At 52.1% G+C, this 27,912-nt stretch overlaps 1 protein-coding gene across 50 annotated transcripts in view; it reads left to right on the forward strand.

Moving 5' to 3' along the window:
• The window catches only part of CACNA1G (calcium voltage-gated channel subunit alpha1 G), a 145,615-nt gene that overhangs the window by 17,947 nt on the left and 99,756 nt on the right, over nucleotides 1-27,912 (forward strand). For all 50 annotated transcript variants that reach the window (XM_086857327.1, XM_086857334.1, XM_086857333.1 and 47 more), the window contains exons 2-3: nucleotides 27,171-27,282; nucleotides 27,771-27,904. In XM_086857327.1, coding sequence (XP_086713453.1) covers nucleotides 27,171-27,282; nucleotides 27,771-27,904 — 246 coding nt within the window. The remainder of the gene's footprint in view (nucleotides 1-27,170; nucleotides 27,283-27,770; nucleotides 27,905-27,912) is intronic.

A 27,912-nucleotide genomic window follows, 5' to 3' on the forward strand; every position in this document is an offset into this window, starting at 1 on the left:
TCTGGGATGGGGAGGGGGTGGAGGAGCTGAGGTTTGGGTCCTGTTGGGGTCACACTGACTCTGGACCACGGAGCTGGGTGAGGCTGCAGCTCGCTAATGGTGCTGCTTTCTTCCCCAGTCCTTTCAGAGGAGAGGAGAAAGTCGCTGCTTTTTCCATCGTCCCACTCGGTTTCCAGGTTAGGAATCCGGGACGCTCTCAGGTTTGCCGGAGGAAGGTGAGGGAAAGGCTGTAAAACCTGGCTGTGTTCAGGAGATTATTTATGGCCGGGTTTGGTGCCACGTTCGAAGCTTTTTGCTGCCTCGTTCCCACCTCCCACGGCCCCTCTCTGCAGCTGGGCTGGAGGAGGGGGAAGGGGAAGATGCTGTTGGCAGCTCCCACGGGGTCTGATCCTGATCCTGCCCTGCTTGGGCAGCGGGGGAGATGAGAGCGCCGGGTCCCTGCAGGATGCTGAAACCGCGGCTCCCGCCAGCCAGCCCACCTGGCCTGGCTGGAGGAGCAAAAGGGACAAGAGGCTGATGTCAGTGTCGCTGTGCCAGCTCCCTGCAAGGTGACACCGATCCCGGGGACCCCCCAGCCCCGCCCGCTGTCGCCGCCGAGGACGCGTGGGCAGGCGGGATGAATGAGCGCTGCCTTCGGAGCCGCTCGCGTGCCCTGAAATACCTCATCACCTTTAAACAGGTGGGGTTTACTGCGTCTATGAAAAGGTAGAAGAAAAAGCCTGTTTCCTCCCCCCTCTTCCTCCTCCCGTGTCATCACCCGCAGTGCCCTGTGACCCGCACAAGGCTGACGATGCTGCAGGTGGAGAGGCCATCGGAGAGCAGGGCGGGTGCAGGATGTGTTCCCTGTATCACTGTGGGTGCAGGACTGCAGGTGCAGGATGTGTTCCCTACACTGCTGCAGGTGCAGGATGTGTTCCCTGTACTGCTGCAGGTGCAGGATGCGTTCCCTGTATCACTGCAGGTGCAGGATGTGTTCCCTGTACTGCTGCAGGTGCAGGATGTGTTCCCTACACTGCTGCAGGTGCAGGATGTGTTCCCTACACTGCTGCAGGTGCAGGATGTGTTCCCTGTACTGCTGCAGGTGCAGGATGTGTTCCCTGTACTGCTGCAGGTGCAGGATGTGTTCCCTACACTGCTGCAGGTGCAGGATGTGTTCCCTACACTGCTGCAGGTGCAGGATGCGTTCCCTGTATCACTGTGGGTGCAGGATGTGTTCCCTGTATCACTGTGGGTGCAGGATGCATTCTCTGCAGGTGCAGGATGTGTTCCCTGTATCACTGTGGGTGCAGAATGCATTCTCTGCAGGTGCAGGATGTGTTCCCTGTATCACTGTGGGTGCAGGATGTGTTCCCTGTACTGCTGCAGGTGCAGGATGTGTTCCCTGTATCACTGTGGGTGCAGGATGTGTTCCCTGTACCACTGCAGGTGCAGGATGTGTTCCCTACACTGCTGCAGGTGCAGGATGTGCTCCCTGTATCACTGTGGGTGCAGAATGCATTCTCTGCAGGTGCAGGATGTGTTCCCTGTATCACTGTGGGTGCAGGATGCATCCCCTGTACCGCTGGGCATGGGCAGGCTGCGGTGCTGGAGGGGTGTCAGGGCCCGAGCACTGGTGTAGCTGTCCTCCAGCTGTGTCTCTGGGAGCCAAGCAGAGCTCTTTGGAAGTGGCTGTGCTCTCAGTGCTTCAGAGCCTGTCCTTGGCTGTTCTTTCTCTTCGTGCTGGTAGGGAGTCAGTGAAACCAGCACCAACGCAACAAGTTTAGGATGGGCACAAACAGCAGCCTTTTTTTTGCCTCCAGCCGCATCCTGAGCTGCAGATGAGAGGTGTGATTTATGTTTGCATGCTTTTCTAGCGATTTCTGGTGTGTTCCCACGACTCCAGCTGCCGGGACAGCCGGGGAAGCAGCTGGCTGGGCGAGCTGGCATCGCCAGGCGCTCCTCGTGGCTGGCCCACGCCTGCCCAAATAAAAGCTGGGGAGAACACGAAGCTTTCAGGCTGCTGCTGGAGGTGCGGAGAGTGCTTTAGCAAACTGGCATGTTCTAAAATTACCGAGGCAGGCTCCCTGCTGGGGAAACTGCTCGCAGTGTGCTGTGTGCCCCATTTCCTCAGCAGCTCCTTGCTGCTGGAGAGGTTGATGGCACAGCATCTTCCATGGATAGAGAGGCACTAGCTTTGGGTCGGGGCAGCTGGCTCTGGGTGGGCTGTGGGGACCTCCCTCGTGCATGTTTTTGGAGACTGGAGAGTAAATACTGTAATTTTGTGTTATGCTGCTGCTCGCTGCCGCACAGGCGCTGCCGACGCTGCCTCGCACCCACCCTGAGCCTGGGCGGCCGCGGCCAAACCCGAGCGGCTTCGCCAGCCACACTGTGTGGAGCAGCTCCATTGATTCAGAAATTGTTGTGTAACCTCTGACAAGGCTCCTCTCCGGTTTGCAGCCACTCGCCTCTCTCCCCTCTAATTAAGCTGGCACACGATTCCCACTGGGTTTGCTTTCCAAGGAGGGCTGCTGAGTGGGGAGGCTCGAGTGGGGTTAGGACTGCTGCTCACCATCTCGTCTGCCCCGGTTTTGGGTGGTTTTTATTGCTGGGTCAGTGGTGGGTCTGGGGATGGGGACAACTGGGAATGTGCCAAAGGCATCCTGAGCATCACTGCTGCCCTGGGTGTGGTGTGAGGCGGCTGCTGCTCCAGCACTGCCGGCCTGAGCTGCTGCTCACACACTGAAAATATGCAGAGGCGCTGCTGTCTGGAAGGAGGAAAAAGCTGAAATGTTTTTCTTGGAGAGAGGAGGGAGCCAGGACGGGAGGGCAGGGAGGCACTGCAGCATGCTGGCAGCAGTCAGAGGGGATGGCTCCTCTCTGCTGTGACCCCCAGGGCTGGGCACAGTCCTGGAGCTCCAGTTGGCTCGAGCTCGCTCTTGCTGACATGCACCACTGGCAGCAGCCGACTGAGCTGGTGATGCTGCGGGGAAACCCGAGAGGCTTTGGTTTTGCTGGAAATGAGGAGAGGGCAGGGGGCCCCGTTGGCAGGGGGGATCTGGCTTTCCTACTTGGGGCTGAGGGAACAAAAGAGGAACTTGCAGTGACATTTCAAGTGTTGCACAACTTGGCACAATTGACAGTGGGTTGGTTTTCTCATGCTGTTCCCTCTGTGCACGGCCTTCTTCTTCCCTAGCCCTTGCTCTCCCCTTCCTCCCTAGGGGAGCAGCTGCTGCTGGAAGCTCCTCCTGGATGATGGTTCCAGGGAGGACATGCCTCATGAGTCCATTTGCCACCCAGGGACAGGAAGATGTGTGATGGAAACCCCTGACAAGGAGGCTGATGTTCCTGCTTTCCCTCCTGGGGGTTACAGAGGGATGCTGCTGAGCCCCATGGGGTGCTTGCTCCTGCCTGGAGGTGGTAGTGGGGAGAGGGGGGCATCCCTGGAGTGGTGCCTTTGGGATTGAGCCAGCCCTGTGATCCTGCTCCTGTGGGGTGGATATTGGGTGGCTCTGTGTCTCCCATCCTGTCATGGTCCCCCCCAGAGGTCCCTGCAGCTCAGCTGGGTGCAGTGGGTGGCTGGCTCTGCTGGTTTATCCCTCTGCTGCAGTCCTGCTGGAATGCCTCTCTGCATGCAAGCAGCATAAGGGGTTGGGATCCATGGGATCCAGCTCTGCACTGGGGGCTTGCGATCACAGGGGGCTCAGGAAATCCAAAACTTTGTCCTGTCCCCATCAGCAATGCAGGGATTGCAGGGAGAGTGTCATTCCAAACCAGTGAAGTGGAATGAATATTTGGGAACTGGCAGCTCTCTGGCTTTTCTCCCCCCACTCACAACCTTTCTCTTGCTCACACAGAAAATTTTTGTATTTTACTTCTTAAAATACATAGATGTATATATAAATATGATATCTTGGCAGCCCCTGTTCCTCAGTACCTGCTATTTCCCCAGGAAAATGGGGATTTGGTAATGGAGCAGCCTCCCTGGTCCCTGGGGCCTTGTAAACCTTTGTTGTTTATGGCACCACGTGGCAGCATTCTCGCTGCTGCTGCTCTCTCCTCCTCTGAGCTTCTCCCTGTCTGGACCCTGCCATGGAGGGATGGGCTCCTCAGGGGTCACCTTCCCCTGCTCCATCACAGTGTGCTGGGGAGTCTTTGTGGCAGTTGTTTGAAGATGCAGGGTGGAGCTGGTCCTGGCTCAGTCCTGGACCATCCCCTTCTTGAGTTTACCCCAGTGTGTCCCTGAGAATGGAGCTGCTGCTTTGGGTTTGGATTTTAATGACTTGCTGGTTTCTGATAAAAATAACCTGAGTGGATTTGTGGTCTGTCCATTGTGTGGCCAAGGGCACTCAGTTCAGCAATGGTGGGGCAAAGGCATTGCGTGGCCTTTGGACCCTCACAGGGGCTTTGCAGTTTGTCCCCACACCATCCACACTTGGTCTTTTGCCGTGGTGTTGGGACCCTCATCCTGCCAGCACCCGTGGAGCTGGGGCAGCCTCTGCCATGGCCACATGTCCCCTCCCTGTGGTGGAGGCACAGGACATCACCCTCTGCCTCCTCTTCCTCTTCATCACAGCTAGAGTGAAAGGCTTGTGGGGATGCTGGGCCCTGATGGGGAAGCTCCTGCCCTTTGCTCCCTGCTGTTGGATTCCCAGCATGGCCCCATGGAGGGAAAACCCAGTGTGAGGGTGGTTGTGGGGTTTTATAAGCCTGAGAATGAATCCCAGTGCTGTCTCTGCCTCTCTGGGGAGCAGGGTCACGTCACTGCTCAGGAAACCATTCCCTGGGAGTGACAGCTTGTTAAAGAGGGAAAGAAACCCGAGGGGGCTGGGTTGGTGCAGGGCTGTGAGTTGGGGCGCGGGAAAGCTGCTGGTGGATGTGCTTCCTGCACACTCCCCACCGCTCTCAACACATGCTCAAGGCTTTTCCCCAGTTCAGGTGTGGGAGCACAGTGTTTTGGGGGGATTTCATTGTACGTGGAGGACAGCAATCCTGCTCTGTATCTGCAGTCTTGGGCTTCACTGTTCACTTGCACGGGGGGTGGCTCTGGTTTAAGGGAGCCTGCAAAGTGATGAGCTGTGGGGTGAGGGGTTGGTCCAGGAGAGGACAGACTGTGGGGTGGTGGGGGATGTGAGACCCAGATTCCACTTACTCCCCATGGACATGCAAGGCTGGGGGTTAAGGTCTGCAGGGTACCCTGGGGGACACACAGTGAATCTGATTCTGGGTGTCACCAGTGGGCATGACTCCACTTTTGGGGGAGCAGAGGCGGGCAGTGGGACAGCAGGTATGGCCTCGGGGGCTGAGTGCAGAGGCAGAGTGCTCTGCCCACCCTGGCCATCCCTTCACTCTGGTGATCCAAACTAGCCATGCCCTTGGCTGTCACCATGAGAACGTGTGTGTGGTCCCCAGCACTTGCCACATCTCCTGGCACGTCATCCCAGCCTCTGCTGTTCCCCACTCGCTCCATCACCAGGGTGAAGACTGCCCAAATACAGGCCCTGCCTGGAAGCATTTGGCAGCAAATGCTTCACCTGGGTCCCTGTCTCCCTCTGGGGTCCCTGGCTCTTGCCCTGTCTGTCCCTGCTGCATGCTCAGCACCTCCTCAGGGGAAGGAAAACCAGGCGAATAATTCACCCTGAATTATTCAGCTTGCTAATTTATTAACTGGACAGACGTCACTGCATTCCTTCCCTGGGCTGCCCACCAGCAGATCCCAACCTTCTGAAAGTGGAGAGCATTCCTTCCCCTGCCATTTCCTCTGGCTCGCTGTGTTTATTTGCAAATCGCCCTTTTGCGTGTGTTACTTGGATCCCTCTTATTGTGCCTGCCTTTGATTTGGGCACGTAGCTCACTCCGGGGGTGGCTGACCCCCCGGCAGGGTGGGATGCTGCTCTGAGAACCAGGGCTTTGCCATGAGCAGCTGCAGCCTTTTTTAATTCATGATTTGTTTTCTGCAGCCGATCCCTGATTTTTCTCACCGCTGCTGCTCCCGCAGACGGGAGTATCCCGTGGGAAGCAAGGGAAGAGGGGACAGAGTGGAGTGCAGGCTTCTGTCTGGCTCTCCCTGCCTGGTTCTGGTAGTGGCTGCTGCTCTCCCACTCTCAGTGCTGTGGGATGGGACAGGCAGTGCTGGAGCTGCTCTTCTCCAGACTGGGTGTTCTGTAAACCTCCCTCTCAGTCCAGCTGTGCCATGCTGGGCTGCACCTGATTCCTTTTCCAGGACTTGGGTTCAGATCCATCCTCTCCAGTGCATGTGGGATTTGCCCAGGTGACTTCCCCAGAGAAAGACCAAGGCCAGATTGGGTCCTGTTCCACTTTGTCCAACTTGGGTGCAATATCTGGGCAGTGCACAGGTTCTGGACCTGTCCTCTGAGTTATTTTGGGCTGCATTGCAGGGCAGAGTCCCTGATGCAAATCTGGTGTGCAAGGCAGGGGCTGCAGGCTGAGCAGGGGATCCAAGAGAAGCAATAACCCAGGAGGATGCTGCATGCCAACCCTCAGGATTGAGGTCATCTTTAAAAATCCCTGCTGAGAGCACAGGTGTCTGTAAAGAGGAGCAACTGTGGGAAGCACAAGCTGTCCTGCCACCTCCAAAGGCATCCCTGGGAACAGAGTGTGGAAGGGAAAGGTGCCAGAGGTGGGAAAAACCCCCTGAAAGCTGGGAGTGAAGCAGCCAAGCTGAGCCCTGGCACGGGGCACTCTCACCCTGTGGCAGGGGAGGAAGGGCTGGAAGAGGATGGGATTGCTCATCTGACCCTCATCTTCCCAGTGCAATAAAGCATCTGGAAGGAATGGGAGGGTGTTCCCCCTGCCAGGATGGTTCTGGGATATGCATTGGGGATTGGCAGTAGTCTGTCCTCCACAAGCACTTCCCTGGAAGCTCTTAGCATTAGCCATCAGCCTGGTGCCAAGAGGAGGTGCAGGGCAGAGCCCTTTGTCCCTGTGGGGATAAAAGTGGGCAGGTGTCCCTGGCAGAGGGTCCTGGTGTGGCTGTGCTGGGCTTTGGCAAGTCAGTGGCAGTGGCTCCAATTGTGCCTGAATTCCTCTGAACCACAAGTGAAATCTGCAAAAATACAGAAAATAAACAGCTGGGCCGAAAATCCCAGCCATTCCCAGCCCTTTGGGGAACCTTCCACTAGGAAAAGTTTCTGAGCTGCTAACAAGAAGTCTGCCTCTCCTCCAGCCTGTCTGTGTGGGGACCCCCTGGACTGGGAGGGATGCAGCCACAGTGCCACGGGGACTGTGCTGAGAGCTGGACTGACTTTATGCCTTGGAGCAGCTTGAATATTTTCTTCTTCTTGTTGGATTTTTTTGTTTCTGTTTTTTTTTTAATTATTCTTTGCTGCTCATGTCTGCCAAGCAGGGAGGTTTTAATCTCCTTCTTGCAGACTGTGAGAACAATTGCCCAGAATGCCAGATTGACCTTTACTGCACAAATAGGGAATGGGAAGATGGTGGTGGGAACCAGCCCCCCATTGCAGCTTCCCTGGCCTGCCTTGCCCTGAGGAGCTCTGCTCACCCCCAGCTGCAGGTGCTGGAGGGGGAAGAGGCTCTGGCAAGGAGCTGAGCAGCCCTTGCCCATCCCTCCCTGCCTGCTGGCAGGGTCTGGGAAAGATAACTGTCCCCTAAGTGTGTCCCCTGGAGTGGGTGGGTGAGCAAGGGCGAGCATCTCTCATGCTCCCCCATCCTCCCTTCTCACTGGTCTGGTGCCCAGCCCCTGTGTCACACTGACCCTGAGGAGCTCTGCTCAGGGCTGTGACAGTGACGTGGAGACCCAGGAATGTCTGGGGCACCCAAGCTGTTCCATGTCAGCTCCATCCCCAGGGAGCTGGGTCCTGACAGGGTGCTGGACATGAAAAGGTGGTAAATCTGGGGGAGGAAGGCCAAGTTGTGCACGTGAGTGCTTTGAGAGGTTTTTGGGATGCTCTCCATGTGAGAAGCCTGACATCCCTGGGAAAGATCCCCCTCACTGCCCCCAGTCTCCCACCCACACAGAGATAATTCCCAGTGACCCCTTCCCCTCCTGCTAAGGATGGTCTCAGCTCCTCCTGACCCTGCAGTTCCACTGGGCAGGTCTGGTTCCCTTGGCCTCTCCCTGCAGGTCAGACCTTTCTCTGGCTTTCCTCCAAGTGTTTGGATCAGCTCTTGGAAAACTAAAGCCATAAAATTTGCCCCAGATGGAGTAGGAGCCTGCAGCAGCTGGCTTGGGAGGCAAGCACTGTACCCAGTGGTTATTTATAATGCAGCAGTGAGGTTAAAAGTAACAGAAATTTGATCTCAGGAAGTTGTTTTGGAGGATAAGAAACTTTTACTTTGGTATTCAGATGCCAGGACTAGTACTGGTTATCCTGTCCCTGATGTCCCCATGCTGTGTCCCTTGGGGGTCTGCAGTCCCTTCCTTCCTCCCAGTGCTGGGTGCTATTTTGTGTCTGCAGGAATCAGCTCTGCTCCCAAAGAGAGTGGGGGCACCGTGGGAAGCCCCAGAATCTGTGCTGTGCCAGGTGGTGGTGCAGGGGGGAGCTGACTGAGGTTCTGCTCAGGGGCTCTGCTGGATGTGGGGAGGGGACAGTGTGTGGTCCTCTACATCACCCTTGGTCATGGTTATTGTCACTGTTTGATCCCCTGGGGTCAGAGGGGTTCCCCCTCTGCTCCCAACCTCTCTGCTGCCCTCCAGGCACATCTTGAGCCACTGGCTGCCCCATTCCTGGCAGCTGGAGCCCTTTCAAAGCCTTCCTGGGGGTCTTCCCTGGCATTCCCAGCTCCTCTCACTGTCAGGCACAGGTGGGATGCAGGGTGGGCGTTGGATATGCCCCTTCATGATCCTGGCACAGCATCCTGGCAGGTTTTTGCCACCTGAAGCAGGTTGGTGACACAGTGTCCCCTGTGACCCTCCCTTCCAGCTGCTGGCCAAGACACCGAGCCTCCCCAGCCCCCTGTGCAGGCACATTTCTTGGCATCGATGTTGTATTTTGCTTCAGTTGAAACCTTTTCCCTGTTGACACAGTGTCGGTTTTGCTCCAGCTTGCTGGGCTGAGCAGGGGTGACCTTTCCCATGTTTGCTGTCTGGGCTCAGGATCCATCTGTGCTCCGCAGCCCCAGCGCAGGCAGCGGGCCTTGGGGAGCAGCCGGCAGGAGCAGCTTCCTGGGAGGTGTGCTGCCACTTCCCCCTTTGAATTTCTGTCCTCCTGGCTTTCAGCCTATCTCCTTGGACCCAACTGTGTCTTGTTTTCCTGAGCCAGAGCCATGTGGAGAGCCCCTGTGCCTCAGAGCCAGGGAGAGTCCCCACACAGGCTCCCTGTGAGGGATGAATTTCCCAGTGTGAATTACCCTAGCTGTAAAAAGCTGATCTATTCCATCTCTGCATCACCACCAGCAATACAGCCCTCTATTAGCAGGGGGGAAAAAAAATCCCCTCTTGAGGAGGGAACTCTGAAGGTTAATCTCAGGGTGACACCAGGAGGGTGCCTGTCCCCAGCGCTGGCCCCAGGGAAGGTGAGCACACCCAGTCCTGCCCACCTGAGCGAGCAGGTGCCAGTCCTCTCTCTGGACTGGAATCCACCACAGGTTATTCCATCAGGGTGGATTCCATCAGTGTGTGTTTTGGGCAGTGGAGCCAGCAGCCACACAGCTGCTTTGGCAGATTTTCTAGCTGAGCAGAGCAAGGCAGGGATGGAAACTGGAGATGAGCTGGAGGCTGCATTTGTGACAGCAGTTCCTGTGGGATTTTTGTGGGCCCACCTGTCTGGCTGTGGATGGCAAAAGCAACGTGTTAAACCCTGTGGGGGCTGTACCTGAGCATCTCCAGCCCCTTTCTTCCCACTAAGTCCAAACAGCACGAGGCAAAACTTTGCCATTTGTGATCAGCGAGGAAGAGAACTCACTAATGTTACTTTTTGGCAAACTCTTGCTGAGAACTCCTCGAGGGTGAAATGGAACAGGGTCACAGAAGGGTTTAATTCGGTACATTGTCCTTCAAGGGAAGGAAAAGTCAGACAAGAAGTTTTAAACATTTTATAAAAATACCCACATGTGCTCAGGGCAAAACTCACCGTCTTTACCTAATTTAGAAAATGACTTTATATGGAGAAAGATTTAACACTGCTCCATGGAGGGGAAGAATAATGAATACGTCTGCACCAAATCGTGCTGTCATCTGAAGATCTCCAAGTGCTTTCGATAGGGTTGGAGAGAAATAATTGTTCTTCTCTTCCCTGGTTTTAGAAACTGAGGCATGGGATGAGAAAGGCTGAAAAGTGCAACTTTCCTGACTAATTTTAGCTATTTGAAGTCCAGATCTAAGTACTTAAATAAATGACCTGATTTTAATAGACTGCTGGTCAAGTCTTCAGGGTGAAACCTGGAACAAGTCAGGCTCCATGGGTCTGCAAAGGTGGGTCTGGAGAGGGAGCCTCCTTGCCTTAATTTGGCACTATCACCACAAGCCTTGCTCAGATTTAGGATAAGATGAAACTAATGAGAAGGAATCTATCTGAATTTCTTTGAACTTAAGAGAAAAATAGATAATTTCTGTTTGGAGCCTTGTTGTAGCCTTGTGAGTTCAGATCCCTTGGTGGCTCTTGGAGACAGGGGCTGGATCCCTCTGGGTCTGGGAAACAAAAGCAATCCAGGCTTTTCAGCCATGTTATCACACCCCAACCTCTGAAATTTATTTAGTGACAAATAGTGCAGATGGTGAAGGAAAAGAAGGAAATCAGTGAAGGAGCTGCACTGTCCTGAGCAGCTGAGCTGCTCCTGGTGTGGGGAATTGCACAGGGATGCAATGCATGGACCATTTCCCACCTCTGCAGTGCTGCTGTGGCTGAGGCTGCTGGTCTCAGCTCCCATCCTACTCCTGCTGCCCAAATATAACCCAAAATCCCTTGAAAGGAAAACGTGATCTCTCTTTCCCAGCTGAGCAGTCTGCTGGGTCTCCAGGGTCAATCTCAGCAGGAATGAGCAGCGAAATGCTTGCAGAAGTGGAGCTTTGAATTGGGTGGGCTTAGCTGGGATCCTAAAGCTGAACAAGGGCAAATGGGGGCTGTGGGTTGTGCTGGGAAGTGTGACCTGTTCCCAAAATGCCTGCTCAAGTGGGAAGGTGCTTCCCACAGCTTGTGGTGCAGGGGCAGTGGAGATCCTTGGGGAGATGCTGGCTGGGTGGTGATGTGAGAAGAGGGCAAAATACCTGTCTTCATGTTTTGCATTCCTGGACAGTCCTGAGCTCACTTGTGCACCTCTCTGTGTGCAAGAACAAATTATATTTAAATTATGTGTGTACAGCACCAACTCCTTCTTTCTGATCCAGGTCTGTCTGATGAGTGAGACATCACCTGAGACATCATGGTATTGTCCTCCTGCAAAATCACCTCCCTCTGAAGAGGGATAGCTGGGCTGGGCATGTCCAGAACTGTCAGGTGCCCCTGATTCTCCTCCATCCCAAATCTGCATTGCTTCAGGATAGAGCTCACAGTGTGACAGGCAGGGCTCCAGCACCAATCTGGCTCCTCTGGTCACTGCTGGTGCTGGCAAATTCCTGCCTGATTGCCCCTGCCAGAGCCCTGGGGACCCATTCTGCAGAACAATATTTGCCTTCAGCAGGAGCAAGATGTTGGGCACCCAGCAGCATTAGCAGGGAAAAGGCATCCAGACTTTGGCATTTTGCTTTCTACTTGCTGCCTGATGGCCCCATGCCTGAGTTTTTTGCTTCCTCCCCATTTTTTTCAGTCTCAACATGATCCTTTGTGCTGCAGGACTTTGGGCATTGCCAGCAGCACTGCCTGGCTCTCTTGGTGCTCAGTGGGAAGAACTCCTCTTGCAAGTGGCTACTCTTGTGGGAAACCCACCTGCCTTTGCTTTCTTGTCATTTAGAGATATCTCCTGCTCAGAGTGCCTGGAATGCACCTCCTGGCCTGCTGGCAGGAGGAACTGTGGCTGTGGCACAGATGAGATGGGGAAAATGAATTAGGACGTACAGAAGTCCCCTTGATTGGGACAGTAACCTCTAATCCGGCTCAGTTCTCCTTATTTACAGTTGCTGAGAGGGAAGGCAGGAGAAAAGCAGCCTGGCAAGATGCACAGAGCTGATCTCCTTCTCCCCAGCTGCTTTTCTGTCACTAATGTATTTGCTGGCAGCGCTCGCTGTCCCCGGAGCATTTTGAGCTCGGTCAGAACAAGTGTTCACAGCCAAAACAGGAGTGTCAGAGCAGGCACAGGACTGGGAATGGCTGGGGGGTGACTGGAGCCCTCAGCCCCTTAGCACAGGATGCTTGTAGGGAAATGAAGGGCTGAGCCCTTCCCTGTCCCCTCCTCAGCTGGCAGAGGTGGAGATGCAGCAGGAAAACCTTGCAGCCCCTGGCTGCAGCAGGGTCCCCCAGCACCTACAGGATATTTCTGCTCAGGGAAGGGGCTGGGTGCTGGGGCACTTTCCCCAGGCTGTTCTGCTTGAAAATTCTCCCTGAGAAGCCCCAGGGCTGCATTTCTCTAGCTCAGCACTCAGTAGGAAGACTGGAGACATCCGAGAGTGCTGCCCTGTACCGGGACACAAGGAAGGACAGAGTCCTGAGGGAATTGATTTGGTTGCACTTTGCAGTGTTGCAGAGATCAAAATCTCCCCCAAAATCTCCTACACTGTAAAATGAGGCATTTGATACTCCAGGCTGCAAGCACATGCTTCTCTTCTGAGCATCCCTGGACCTGAGCTGTGCTGGGACAGAGGCATTCCATGCTGTGGAATATTCCAGCATTTTTAGTATGGGCTGGTGCAGTCACTGCCCTTGTTACAGGCAAAAGAAATGAGAATTTTATGAGGTGTAAATGGATTGTGCCTGAAAGCCTCCATGTCCTGCTCAGCTCCATACATTGCACATGCTTCTTCTGCACCTCCTTTCCTCAGCCAAAATATCTTGTCTCCTTGCAGGCTCAGAGAAAAGATAAATATTAGCACTTGGAGATGCTCTGATCTGAGTTTCTGTCTGTCTTGCTGTTGTTGTGGTTAAAAAACACTTTTTCTGTATGTAAAATTCATCAGGGTCCAGTCTCCAGGGTTCAGAGGGAAACCAGAGCAGCTGTAAATGATGGAGCAGTAATATCTAGAGCTCATTTCAAAGCAATAATGGGATTAGAAAGGAGACAGACATACACTGGTCCCGTGCTTGATGGCTTTATTTTCAGCTTTTTTGTTGCTTTTCACTTTATTAGTTAGAACATCCATTTTGCATTAGAGGGCAGATTATGAAATCACATGGGATCAGAGAGAGGTATCAGTGATGGGCTGAGATGGGGAAGTTTGGGCTTTCTTGGCCATTTCAGAGAGTTTTCACCACAGAGAGCAGGAGTTAGAAGTGCATGGGGAGCAGCAGTGGACAAATGAGGCTGTGATGGAGAGGGAGACAGGACAGCAAAGGGCAGGAGCTGAGGACTGCAGCCTCTTTAGCGAGTCTTGTAATATCTTATTAATGGAAGAGAAACTGCAATTTTTATTTTGTGGAAATTCTTTTGTTCCACATTAAATTTTAAAGCGCTTTGCTCTCATTACAGCCTCCTGCCAGAGTGTGTGGCTGGCTGGGAGGAGCTGCCCTTTGAGAGGTTTTGGGAGAGCCCATGTTTGTGTCTGGGCTGGGGGAACAGGGAAGGGGTGCAGGGTCCTTCCCTGGGGCTGCCACCCCAACCCCAACCCCTGTCACAGCTGCTGAGCATCACCCAGAGTCTGGCTTGGGGTGTGAAAGGGTTGGGCTGTGGTGGGATGTGTGCCCTTGATAGGTGCAGGGGTTTGAGGAGGGCTTGCCCACACCCAGAGCTCTTTTTAATTAACTCCATGTGCAGGGACACGCGGGTCTGGAGCGGGAACAAGGAACCCTTATTCCCCCATAAGCTTGTCTGCACATGGAGTAAATCAATAGCAGCTCATCAGGAGCTGTGTGCTGGCTGAAGATGCCACCTAAGGATGAGTCACATGCAGAGTGGGGGGGCAATATAAAAAGAAAAGGGAAAAGAAATCTGAGGTTTGAGTGCAGACCTGGGCTTAGGAATGCCCATTGTGTTTCTGGTGTGCCAAATCAAAGGGCTAGCTTTGTACTGTGTCCTCTCCCCTGCCTGCTAATCCTTGTGGGTGGTTGGAGCAGAATTTTTCACCTTGATCCCATGATTATATGCTGGCTTCTGAGAGCCCCAATATCAGGACTCTTTGTGGCTTTTAGCTGGTTGTGGGTTGGTCCCCACTGAGCTCCAAAGCAAGTGGTGCTGGCCTTGGGCTCCCAGCGAGGAGGCAATTGAATGGGCTGGGACTAAACAGCTCCAAGGATATTTTGGAATACCAAAGGTTGTCCTTGTTGCTTTTCCTAAGCCAAAGTGAGCAAGGCTCGGAGGATGTGCAGGAGATTGGGAACCTGGGGAGTTATGTACATTTTTCATTACGCTTTTTGGGAGATCAAAAGCATTAGAAATCATTTGGTTTAAGGTTCATGAAGTAAGGTTCAAATGCCTTGAGTGAGACTTAGTGAGAGCAGCCTGGGGCTGTTGCAGGACACAGCAGTGTGCAGGGCCAGATCCAGCTGCAGAAGCAGGGTCTAGTGAGGGTTTTGGAGAGGAAAGGATTAACAGCTTCTAATTGGGGGCTCAGTGCCAAGAATGTTTCTCACCTCTGTCCAGCCATTGCTGATGATGAGGGTCAGGACATCTGCACCAAAGGTGCCCAGTCCCCCTTGGCAGGATAAAGATCCCCCCAAAGTGACAATTTCCACCCAAATATGCTCAAACCCTGTTCCCAGCTCTCTCAGTAAAGACGATCTGCAGAAGGGATGTGGAAATGGAGCCTTTGCAGCTGCCAGGGTCTCTCTGCCTGATTTCTTTCCAACACCAAGAAGCTCCCAGGGCAGTGGGCACCCAGCAGGTGCTGGGGCTTATTCTGCAGGAATGAATGAATGGAATAAATCAATTTTAAATGCCAGCTTTTGACACAGGCTACAGGCTTTAGGAGGTGGCAGTGGCTCAGTCCCTGCTCTCCCTTTGTAGAGGTTTGAGTCTGTGACACCACACTGTCAGTGCTGCCAGCACAGGAGGAGCCATAGGGGTCGGAGCCAGTCCCTGGCTTCTGCCAGAGCCCTTTCAAGGCATTACAGATGATGTGCCATCCTCTCACTGAGCTTCCTGGCTATTGTTAGATGCTGTTGAAGCCTGATGCTAATTAAATGGGGTATTTTGTGTTTAACAAATTCCCACTTGAGTCATGCCAGCAGGAGGGCACTGGCCAGATCCCTGACAGTGCCACTGCGGGGTGGCAGCACTGGAATGGGTCTCCCTGAGAGTCCCCTCAGCCCTGTAGATGCTACCCCACATGGGTGCATATCCCTGCACCCTGGCTAGCTTGTCCACCTGATCCTTGGGAAGAAAAGCCCCCTCCCTGTGGTCACAGCACCTTGGGATACCCAAAGGGATTTTCAGATGCTGGGAGCAGGATGAGCATCCCTGGTGCCATGTCCCATCTTGTCCCCTTTCCTGCCACCCTGAGCTCACCCCACTCCCTGCCTGTTCCCACTTCCCATCTTTGCAAGGACACATCAACGCCTGTCACGAGGCTGAAAGCATCAAACTGCTGCAATGATGCCCCAAACTCCCGGGAAGCTCTGGAGTGCTGCCTGTGCCTTGGCTGCTGGGAACTGCCCCTGCTGCCAGCCAGGCTTCATCCTCTTCCTCCTTGGCTTTCCTTGCTTGAAGGGGAGGCTGGACTGGTCTGTTTCCCCTGGGAATACCAGAATCATACTTGGGCTCCCATTAGCAGCAAGCAGGTTGCTGGGAGGGAATTGCAGGAGTAGAGGGCAGGGTTGACTCTGTGCCCCTCTGGCTGCTGTCCTTGCCTGGGGAGAGGAAACCAGGGGCAGTGCCATCTCTGCAAGCAGATTCCATAGGATGTACCTTTACTTGTACAAAATAGCCACTTTTGTCATCTTTTCTAAGACCTGAGATGTCATCCAACATCCATCATGCAAAGCCTGCAGTGGAGTCCCTGCTGCTTCTTGGGGCTGTACCCCTTCCCTCCAGGTCTACCTTTGTTATTTGGGCAGTGGGGTGTGGCGTCTATAGGACATCACATCTGAGGGCAGGCAAGTTTGGGCTGGAGCACGTGGGGTGAATCCTGCTTTTAGTCTTGTCCTGTTTGCCCTGGCTGCAGCTGTGTGGGTGTGTGAGACTGGGAGATGTTTTGGGGTGACATCCCCTGTGTCCATGCGAGTGCCACAGCAAAGCTTGGCTCCCATACTGACCACCATCCCAACCCTACCCTCCTGCTTCTTCCTTCCTCTACCACCTCCCTCCTCCTCCTCTGCCAGTGAGATGCTAATCCATGAGTTCCTGCCATGGGTTCAGTTGGACCAAACACCCAACCCTGCTGAGCCCCACAGCCTGCTCCAGCTCCTGCTGCCACAATGGCTCAGCCCTGGGGGGAGCAGCTTCCTGCTCCTGGCTGTTTCACATAAGCCTGGGATGGATTTTAGTCACTGCAGGATTTTGACGTGGTGTCTGGATTTTTCCATTCCCGCAGACGAGTGTTCCTTGTAGACACCTCAAAAACTGAGTCAGGTGCACCAGCATCTCCCAGTGCAGTCGTGGACTGGCTGCAGCCTCTTCCATGCAGGGAAAAAGGCAGGGATTGTGGGCTGGGGTAGCCTTGACCTCCACTTCCCCACCTGCAGAATGCCCTTCTTGCCACTCATCCCCATTGTGAAAGCTCTGTGTCGCTTTCACTGAAAACTGCTATTTTTCTTATTTTCTTATTGATTGTAGACTTCAAAACTCCAAGTGTTCCAGTCTAATTAGTACTTAACCTGCAACAAAATATTGTATTTTACATTGATTTTTTTTTTTTTTTTTAGAAAGGAAGCATTGGCTCGGTTTCTAAATCAAACACTTTAGCAGGCCATTTGGAAAATCATCATCATGTTCAGATTTTGTAAACACAGTTTCTTTAATATCCTTTTTCCCACTGATTGCAGCTGGGTAAAATTGGTGAATGGCTTGAGTCACCCCAAAGCTGAATTTCTCCAGCAACACTCTGACCAGAAACTTGTACCCAGCATTGGCTAATGTCAACCAGTAACTGGGAAGGGCTTGGTTGTCCCCTGGTCAGGGACAGCTCCCAGGGAAAGGTTTCCTCAGAGGAGGCTCTCCCTCAGCTCACCCTTCCAGTCACAGCAAGTCAGGCATTGCCCTCAGAAACTCCTGGGGAACCCCAGGCCAGCGTCCCCAGGTCAGAGCAGCAGTGAAGGGGAAAAGAGAAGGTGTGGGGCCATGGGTCTGTGTCCCCAAACTCTGCTTTAAGCCATTTGGACCCTTCAGATGTGATGAGAAGGGGCCCTCTAGCCCTTCTGCCCTGGTTTGTTCCATAGGCTTAAAATTACTCTGGGTTTGTCCTTGGATTTGTCCTCTGAGCTTTTTGTAGGGCTTGGCCAGGTTTCCTCAGGGGACTTTGAGCTTGTACCCTTTTGCAATCAAAGCACTGTGCTGGGGACACGAAGGGTGCAGCTGTGGCCATCAGCTCCTCTTGGAGCCACTGCAGCCAGGACTCTGCCTCTCCTCCTGTGTCCCTTTTTCCTCCCCCAGGAAAAAAGGGATTTGGGGGAGTGCAGATGGACAAACCCCAGAGCCTGAGCTTCTCTAGGGGCTTGGAAGGTGTTTGCTCAGTGCAGTGGACACGTTTCCCTGCTTGGTGAAAGAGGATGGATGGAATGTCCCCACTCCTATTTGCCTTTTGGGACTTTTTGGCGATGACACTGTGGGTCTGGTAGTGTGGGATCTGCTGCTGAGGGCTATGCTGTGCTTCAGGGTGGGATGCTCTGTCTCTCCAGGAGGGTTCCCTCCCTGTGCCATAATTTCCCTGTCTGTCACAGTCTGCACATGAGCATCCCCTGCCCAGTGTCTCTGAGTGAATGGGAATGAGTGGAAGGCCAGGGCAGGGTAGGAACAGGCCATGTGTCTGGGATGGAAATGGGGTTGTTTGTTTAGCTTTGCTCACCAAGAGCTCTTCTTCTGAGCTTTCCCCTTGGCCCTCAGTCAGCAGAGGGAATTCCCTCTCCCTCTGCCCGAGATCCAGCTGGGATTGCTGCAGGGAACATGCAGACCAGCTGTAATTGCTGTCTCTCCCTGTGTTCACCAGGTTTTGTGGTCCTCACTCGCTGCCATCCTGCCATCCACTTGTCTGGGTGATTAGGGATGTGCTGGATTAATCAGCAGAGGTGGTGGTGATCCTGCAGACCCACTGCACTGCCCTGAGACATTCCCTGCCCTGGAGGAATCCTTCATACACTTTGTTAATGTTTAACAGGCTGGGATTTGGTTTGAGCTCATGTGGGATTTTGGGGGCTCAGAGATCAGTGGGATGTGGCTGGGGGGGAGAGTGGTCCCTTGGGGAGGGGTCTGTGGAGGGAGGCAGAGATCCTGTTTCACCTGTGATCTGCAGGCTGCAGATCTTCACAGGGAATACTTTGACTCCACAAGGAATATTTTGGCTCTGCAGGTGTGGGCACAGAGTTTTCCTGGCCAAGAAGGGTTAACCCAGTGTTGGAGGGAGCAGAGAGTGAGCTTGTCAGGGTTTGTAAGGGAAGTGGAGGAGCTGCCAGGACAATTAGCACAGGCTCGTTCTCCCCAGCACATCCCTGGGTTGCAGTGGGACTGTAATCAACCTGTCACTTCCCTGGCTTTATTAATACATTGATTTTTGGAGCTTTTGGCTCTGTGCAGTGTGGTGCCTGCCAGCCAAGCCTCTGGGAAGTGGGGGTTCAAGGTGGTGTGTCTCTGGGCATGGCAGTGCCTCCGTTTGGAATCTGTTCAGGCTTCTTCCTTGGGGGCTGATGGCAGAGGAGGAGGAGGAGAGACATCCCCTCCATCTGTGTGCTGCCCTAGGAAGGGATTTAAATCACAGGTTTGCAAAAAAGAGGAAATGTGCCTGATTTGCTCAGGCTTTGAAGCCTGCAGGAGCCTCCTGCTGATGATCCCATTCCTGCTTCAGGCAGGTCTGGCTCAGAGGGGATCTCCTTCCCTGGCCATGGAGCCAGGCACTGCCAGCTGATGATGGGGCTGGGGCAGCGGCGAGGATCAGGCTGTGCTTCTGCAGCTCCCAGTGAGTGCAGGCAGGAGAGTTTCTGTTCCCAGGGTTGGTACCCTGGATCTCATCTACCCACTGCTCCAGCAGCAGAGGGTGAGAGATGCTCTTCAAGGAAATACATCAATATTAAGATATAAATAAAAAAACATCGATAAAAAATTTATATGGATAAGTATGCTTAGGACCAGTTTTATCCTCATCCATCTTTCCATGAGTCTGGGAACTCCTCCCTGTCCTGTCATTCCTTCCTCCTCCAGTGTGAATTGTCTGAGCAGCGATCCTCCTTGGCAGGGCAGCCCCAATGCCACATGTGTGGCCATGCAGAGCCATCCCTTCAATTCCTTCATTTCACCAACTGTTACATAAATCCGCTTTTATGCTGAACTTGTGGACGTCACTGGAGCTCTGTCCATACCCATAACATCACTGTTTCCATGGGAACCAGCGTACTTCCAAGGGGGAAAAAGTAGAAGGAGACTAAAAAAAGGACAAAGAAGGAACAAAATAAGACAAATATGTGACATATCCCAACTATGTGTCGGTGTAGGATGTTACAAAGATTTCACTGCAACTTGTTTAGGCAGCCTTGCATAACAGTTTTTGTCTTAAGTGTAGCAGCAAGCAGAATCATGGATGGCAGAAACTTAATAGTATCCCAAATATCCGGAGTCCCTTAGTGAGGAAGAGATGCCTCTGGCACCAGTGCCACTCTGAGTGAGCAGCAGGGGAAGATGCATCTGCCTATGCTGCAGCATTTCCCTGGGTTCCCATTAGATTTTTCTCCATCCTGGAGTGTGGCTGGGGCCGTGCATCGTGAGGAGGTGGCACTGGTGGGTGTTGTGGATGTGTCCTGGAGAGCAACTGGCACTGCTGAGTGTTAGGGTCAGCTTCTATTAAGTTTACAGTGAGTGAGTTTAAATAGATATATTTGGGGGTTTCATATCCATCCACTGTGCACTCTATAAGGTTGGGGTGGGGGGCAAGAAATGGTCTTAAATAAGTTATTGAGCCTCAGCAATGGCTTTGGCTTATTGAGAGTATTTTAACTGATAGCCTCAGTCTCCCTGGGGAAGACCTGGCAACTAGGATTATACTATTCATAAGAACATCTTTGTTAATGCCATGTGTGAGCTGCTGGGAGGGAGCCCATCCCCTGTCTCTGTCACAGGAGGTGATTCTTCTCTCCAGGAGATGCAGGGCAGTGGGAGATAGGGTCCCAGCACATGGCTTTGGCTGGTGAAGGAGCTGGTGGGGCTCCCACCTGGCCCATCCTGCTGGACCAGTGCACCAGTTCATTTGGGCTGTTCTTTTGGTCACTGCTCTTGGTGCTGAGACAGGCATGAGGAGGAGGGAAGAACTGGGATGAGAAGCCAAAATAAATTTAGCTTAAAGTGCTCCTGCATGATATATTATATTATATTATAATATATATATAATATAATATAATATAATATAATATAATATAATACAATAAAATATAATATATAATAATACAATATATTATATATAATATATACAATATATTATATATGATAATATAAATATATAATTTATATATATTATATATAAATATATATATTATATATTATGAATATATAATTTATATATATTATAAATTATAATATTTATTATAATTATATAATATATAACTATATATTATAATTATAATATATATTATATATAATAATTATATTATATTATATTATTAGTTATATTTTATTAATTATATTATATCATATAATATCCTAGCATATCCTATCATATCCTATCATATAAATATAATATCATATTATATCAAGTTATATCATATTATATCAAGTCATATCACATTATATAATAATATTTATTATTTATTATTTATTATTTATTATTTATTATTTATTATTTATTATTTATTATTTAATATTTAATATTTAATATTTAATATTTAATATTTAATATTTAATATTTATTATATTATAAATTATATTATACATTATTTAAAGCACCCATCCTTGTAGATGCTGGTCCCAGGGACGGGCTGCCAGCAGCTGAGCCCTCCCAGCTCAGGAGTTAATTGTAAGTGATATGTAAGGCTTTTCTTAAAAGCTCCAGTTCCTGAAGTTTGGCGATTATGCAAGTCACTCAGCTTGCAGGATTTTTTTCATCTTCATTTTTTTTTTTCCCCTCTCTTTAAGCAATAAGATTTTAAACCCTTTTGGTTGCTGGAAAAAAGCCCTCAAAGTAGAAATCTAAAGGTTACCAGGAAACAATATCAAAACTGTAAGAGGAATAAGAACTTCATTAGGGTTTCAGCTGGTTTTTTTACCAACCAACCTTTTTTGTCACTCTTCATTCCCTCTAAACATGGCATCATTCTTTGCCTCATCACCTGGTGGCTGAGCAGGGCTTCTCCACACTGCTGAGCAAATCCTGCCTCTCCCTTCAGAGGCAGCTGCATCTCACAGACAGAGGAGAGCATCTCTGCCCGCAGCTGACACTGCTGGTTTCGAGTCCTTGGGAGAAGAATGATGATTGCTGCCTTTTCCTCCCTTTCCCTCCACTTTTGGGCTTTACAGTCTCTTTTATGTGTTATGGGGCCACTGGGGGCTCCGTGGTCCCGCCAGGATGGGAGCAGAGCGCTGCCTTTCACAGCAGAGGGAAGCAGCCAGCAGTGCGTCCCTTTGAACATCTGCAAGCCAAAATGAATTAGGGATGACATTTCCAAAAACACTGCCATGAATAATCACCCTGTTTTGGTTTCTCAGGTTTAATTGTGACGCTGCACAAATTAAAAGAACCTCCTGGGTCTGTCTGTGCTGGGAGGGAAGCGGTTTTGAAGAGCTGCAAAGCAGTGATGAGGCAGGGATGGTCCTGCCTGGCTTTTTCCTGGCTCAGATTCTGTGGATGGAGATATGCCAGGCTCAGTGGGGTCATGCCAGCTCCTGGCAGTGTGTCCTCAGCCTGCCAGCTGCAGTGACCCAGGATGGGGCAGATGGCCACGCGGTGGAAATGGAAACGCTCTGAGAAGTGCTTGAATTTTTAAACCCCTCTGTGCAGCCCCACTGGAGGAGCCTCTCAGCTTTGCTTTCCAGGAATGCCCCGGTGATGGGACTTGCCTGGCACAAATCCCTGCAGACTGCAGGGCTGGAGGCAAGTGCTCCATCACACACGTGTGCCCTGCCCGCTCTGGCTCTTCCATCCTGCCAGGGAAAAGCACATCTGCTGCTCCTGTGGTGCTGTGATGCTGCAGGAAGGGCTCTAAACCTGCAGCACCTTCCCTGCTTCACCCTGTGCTTGTGTCCCTCAGAGGGATAAGTGGGAGCAGGCCTGGAAAAGCATCTGGGGGGGCAAAGCTGTAGGGTAGAGACCCTGTTACAGTGAGCAGGGGGAGATCCCTGCCAGTGCTTGGCTGCAGCTCAGGGAATTGGATTCACTGGGTAGAGAGCACCTCTGGCACTGCTGCATCCACAGAGGTGGAAATACCTCCTGCAAATGCTAAAAGCAAAATACAGAGGCTGGTTTGCCAGCTCTCGAAGGAATGTGGTAGGAAAAAAATAAGTCTAATTAAATGTCCAGGATTGTGATGGGAATACTGTAACCTTTAACTGGGCATGACATGAAGAGCCTTTTCCTGTTGGCTTGGTGCACTCAGAGGCAAACCTGGGAAGGGGTTATTATTTCCATCTATGAGGCAGATTAATTCTGAAGACTTTTAACTTCCCTTGCAAACAGCCTAAATTAATGTTTTAGGATTTTAGTCCCTCCCTTCTCCCAACCCCCCAAAGGCCAGGCCCTGGAAGTGCCATTATGCTTCTGTCAAAAGGGCTATTTCTGGAACTGATGATATGAATGAAGCTAAAAACTCCACTCTTATTAATGTCTGCAGCTTATCCCGATGTCACTCCTAAGCTGGTGGGACTTGGTGACACTGCAGGGGAAGGCTGTCATTTCAACCCAATTTTCACATCACATTTGCACAAAAAATTCCAGGCCTTGCCAGTGCTTTCCACACATTTGTCAAATCCCAGCCACTCTTCCAGTGAGTGAGGGCTTCTCCTGGCACAGAAGTGATGGCTGTGGGCTGATGAGGGACTCGGTCCTGGATACGATCCCTGGGTCCAAAAAACGACTCCTTGCCCTAAAAAACAGGCAGCAGAGAGAGCCCAGTGTCAGCTGTGTGGATCTGGGGGGGTTTATGCATTGCTGTGGTGGAGTTTCATTGCCTGGCACAGACGTGCAGCCCCCAGTGCTCCAGGGTTGCCCCCTTGGCCACGGAGCCCTGCTCCCATCACAGGGTGGGGACACAGGGCTGTCCCACCCCACTTCCCAGCAGGGCCAGGACAGCAGCACCTGTCCTGGGAGCTGCTGCTTGCGAGGAGAGTTGGAGGAGAGCTCAGGGGAGAGGGGGAATGGTGGGAGCTACCTGGGGATAGTAACGCATCAAAAGAAGAAATAAACATTAATCTCATAGAAGAGCATGTGTCCCTGCAGAGTGTCACCAAACTCTCCCCTCCAAACTCGGCTCAGTCAGTGGCAGTCCCCCCAGGGAAAGGAGCCCCCATCTCTGGGGCACACAGGTACCTCCTGCCCAGCCCAGAGCCCAGCAGGAGCAGTGCAGGTGCTCTGGCTGCTCGGAGGACAGAGCGCATCACCTGCTGACTGCTGCCCTCGGGCAACAGATCCCCGTTTAATTCACTCACTCTTGAATTTGATCCAAACTGCTGCAACCACATCATAGCAAGCATAATGCAATATCTTTCTCTTTTAATTATGTTAGGCTGTGTAGTTCTGGCTAATTGAATCAGGGACTCTTAATTACAAAAGGTCAGGTGCTGTGGAGCACAGGCAGGTGGCACTGGCTGGGAAGGGGCTGGGGGCTCTTGCTCTGTGAAAAGTCTCCTTTTGTAACAAGCAAGTGACTTCTGGAAATTTTCCTTCTTTTTTTTTTTTTTTTTTTTTGTTCTCTCTATCTTATGAATTTTAAGAGTCAGGTTACAACGGAAGCGTTACTGCGAATTTCTGTGTGGCAGAAACAGATTTTTTTTTAGTTGAAAAGAATCTCTGAGGATTTTGGCTGCTTGCCTGAGCGCGTTGATCATAAAAATGTGGATTTTTAAGAATACGCTGGGATGAGTGGGTGACCCTTAAAAGTGGTGATTTTCTGACCCCCCTGGGGTGGGGTGGATGGGGTGATCACCTTCTATATGGGCATGAACCCCATTATAAATCCTTTTTCTTTTAAATATCAGCTCTGCTTGGTGTGAGGAGGAGGCAGGACCCTGAGGGCCAGCAAATATTTATCTGATGCAGTGAAGGCTGTAGGCTCAGCTCAACCCTGGGGTGGTGGCAATGCCACCTCTGCTCCTCCTTTCAGGTATTCTCCTCCTCACCTCAGCTGCTGGCCAGGGATCAACTCTGTCCCTGGTGCTTCCCCAGAGCTCCTTTGCCCCTTCCCTGCCTGCACTTCAGCGGTGAGAGGCATTCAAAAAAGCACCTTCTACTTTTGCTAATTGAAGAGTTTCCCTTTGTCAGCCTCTCGGCTCAAAGGAGGGTCGGTACAAAGCCATAGCCAGCAGCACTTTGTGTGCCTCTGAAAATCCCATTAGCAGAAGAAAGAGCTTGAATTTTCACTCAGCCGGGGAAAATAAAAAAGAGGAAAAAAACCCCCCCAACCTTCTGATCTCTGGGCTGCACATTAACATACTGCCCTCGGCACTGCTGGGGTGCCTGTCCCGGGAATATTTAATCAGGGTGAAGTGTTATATTGGACTGAAATGTGTATGCTTCAGGGAGCAATGTGCTGATAAGTAGTCTGCAGTTAAATTTGGGGTAAAAAACCTCTGCCGTCAGCAAATAAACACCCCACCTGCTCCCTGGGTCCCCCTCCCTCTCCAGGCTGTTTTCCTGCCTGCAGATGTTTGTTCCTGCAGGACAAAGGGGGATGTGGGGAGGGCAGCCCAGGACAGGATGGGGGCACCTTCACCATAGCCAGGGTGGGCAGCGTGGGGGAGGCTGTGGCTGTGCCAAGACGGGAGGTTCTGGCCCAGGGCAGTGTCTTTGGGCAGACAGGTGATGCTGGCTGCACCACAGGGACCCTCCTGGGGGTACAGATGTGGTGCTGGTCTCCAAATCTCCCTGCTGGTCCCCAAATCTCCCTGCTGGCCACAGCTGGTGCCCTATGTGTGGCAGGCTGTGGCATCTTGGGGGTCTGCACTCTCCTGGCTTTCTTCCACTTGCAATTAGTCACTGGCATCAGTGCCAGCACTCTAATGAGTACTGAGGGGCATCTGAGGCTGTGCAGACTGTGGCATGCCAGGGAAGGACAGGGAGGGTGTCTTTGGTGCCATCCTGTGCTCTTCCATTTCAGCCCTTGCTCATCCCTCTGTGCTGGCCTTGGGGCTGTGCTGGGCTTGGCTCTGCTCAGCTGCCCTGGGTGAGCACTGGGGCTGTGCTGGGTCTTGGACAGGGAGGAGCTGAGATCAGAGTGATTCCAGAGCTGATGTCCATCTCTGCTTGCCCAGGAGTTTGCAGTCCCCAGCCAGCATCAGCAGCTGCCCACTGGGGCCAGAGCACCCACAGCTGGGATGGAGTGTTTGGAGGAGATCCACATCCAGTGAAGGCTCTTGTCCACTGCCACAGAAGAATTGGAATGGATCTTTGACTGTCTGGAGATGTGTCCATCTGTCTCTGCAGGTTTTGACCCAACCAACCTGGCTGTCCTGGGACCTCCTCACTTCCCTGCTGCATGTCTTGCACAGCCCATGCAGCTGACATTCCTTCTGTCACTCCTTTGGGATCATACAGGGTGTTTTTTAATTCTTTATGTTCCCAAGGGCTTTACAGTTCTCTGCTGTCAGAGCCCTGGGCACAGCTGGTTCTGCTGGAGGATCTTCCCAGCCCCTCAGGTTGGGGATTCCCTTCAGTAGTGCCCCTCTTCTGGCTGCCCTCCATACCTGCCCTCACAGGACTATATTTAGGGTAAATATCCCAGCCCATAGCCCCGACCTGACAGCTGGAATGTCTGTCCCAATATCCTGTAAATATTTCTCCTGATCAAAAGATCCAGATTGCTGACAACCAAGCCGTGACTCAGCCCCCCGTGGTTTTTCCAGGGATTCACTCAGAATGGGTGGCAGGGAGCTGCCAGCCCCAGCCCCACCGGGAGGCACCTGCTGATTCATCTTCACCTTCCCCTTCCCCAGGCACACAGCGCTGCAGCACGGGCTTCCCAACTCCACCCGCTGCTGTGTTGTAGTGAAAACTCTTGTCTGACAAGGGCCATGCTTATTTTCCTGGAGCACAGAAGCTGCTGCTGGCACTCAGGCAGGAGCATGGCCCTGCTGCCTGTGGGTTCTGGCAGTTGAGAGGGTGTTTTTCATGCTGGAAGATAACCCCAGCATCACACTGAACCCGTGCCTGCATTTCCCGTCTCTGTGCTCTTGGAAATGCTGTCAGAAGGATGCAGGAATTGGGTACGAGGTTTGAGGCATCCCTGTGGGGATGTGCTGCAGAAACACACTTTATCCTGCCCCAAAAGTGCATCCAACATCTGTCCCAGCAGCTCGGCTCTTTAAAAATTGCTCCGAGAGGCAGGAGGCAGGGTAGGGAATGGGCTCTGCTGGCTTTCACTTAAAGGCTTTTAGGCAGTTCATTAATTGTTTTGGCAGTCTTAATTTGGATTGGGAATGAAAGTTCAAGCAGTGGCTTCAGGGAAACACCCCTGGGATAAGCTGTGACATGGTTAATAGAAATTGTAATGTTGTTAAAGTGCTTTTCCGTAAAACGCCAGGAAAGGAAATTAATGGTGTGGGGTTTTTTAGGTTTTTTTTCTAAAAGTTGATATCGCTCATTTAATTAAATCTTTTAATCCATCACATCAGCACTCAGCACTCTTGCCATGAAACTTCCATTTTAGAGTGGTTTTCACGTCAGCTGTAGCCACTGATGGCAGCATGGGGAGAACACATGCAGGCATCTAAAGCTGTAAACCCAGAGAGTGCCTGGTGTAGGGGAGCTGCTCTGCTCCTGGCCTTAAAGACCAGGAAAACTTTTCCAATTCACTTGTGGCTTCTCATGGATGCACTTGTGGGTGTGTTGGCTCCTTGACGGGTGTGTGCAGGTGGTTTGAGAGGGTCAGCATGCTGGTGATCCTGCTCAACTGTGTGACGCTGGGCATGTTCCACCCCTGCGAGGACATCGCCTGCGACTCGCCACGCTGCAGGATACTCCAGGTACGGGGGCTGCTGGAAGCCCCACAGCAGCCTCAGGTGGATGTGGAGATGGAAGGACTGAGCTGGCTGCAGCCACGGTGGCATTGTGTCACAGGATGGCAGGTCCTGCCTGTGGTGTCAGCACTGGGAAAACGCTGGTTTTGGTGCTCGGGTGAGAACACGCGGTGCTGTCAGGCAAAGCCCCTGCCAGGCTGTGCCAGCCTCAGCCTTGCCAAGCCTTTCTTGCAGTGCTTGGGGAAGGCCAACCATCTATCTAGTGGTCAGTGAAAGCAGAGCCCAAAATATCCTTGTCCCGTTATCCTGGCACTGGGGGTGCTGTTGGACCATCTGGGCTGGGGAACACACACAGGGCTGCTCTCAGCACAGCTTCTTCCCGGGAGTTTAGCTTTTAGAGGTGCAAAAGGAGACCTTGCTGGACTCGGGTTTCTAATTCCCTCCCTCGGTGCAAGTGTGCAGGAGCATCCCTCCTCCCTCCCTTTCTTTTGCAGAGCTTTGATGACTTCATCTTTGCCTTCTTTGCTGTGGAAATGATCGTCAAAATGATTGCGCTGGGGATTTTTGGGAAGAAATGCTACCTGGGAGACACATGGAACCGCCTGGACTTCTTCATCGTCATTGCAGGGTAGGTCT

This window comes from Cyanistes caeruleus, chromosome 19, assembly GCF_971803275.1.
Source record: "Cyanistes caeruleus chromosome 19, bCyaCae1.hap1.1, whole genome shotgun sequence".
In the NCBI taxonomy this organism is placed as follows: Eukaryota; Metazoa; Chordata; class Aves; order Passeriformes; family Paridae; genus Cyanistes; species Cyanistes caeruleus.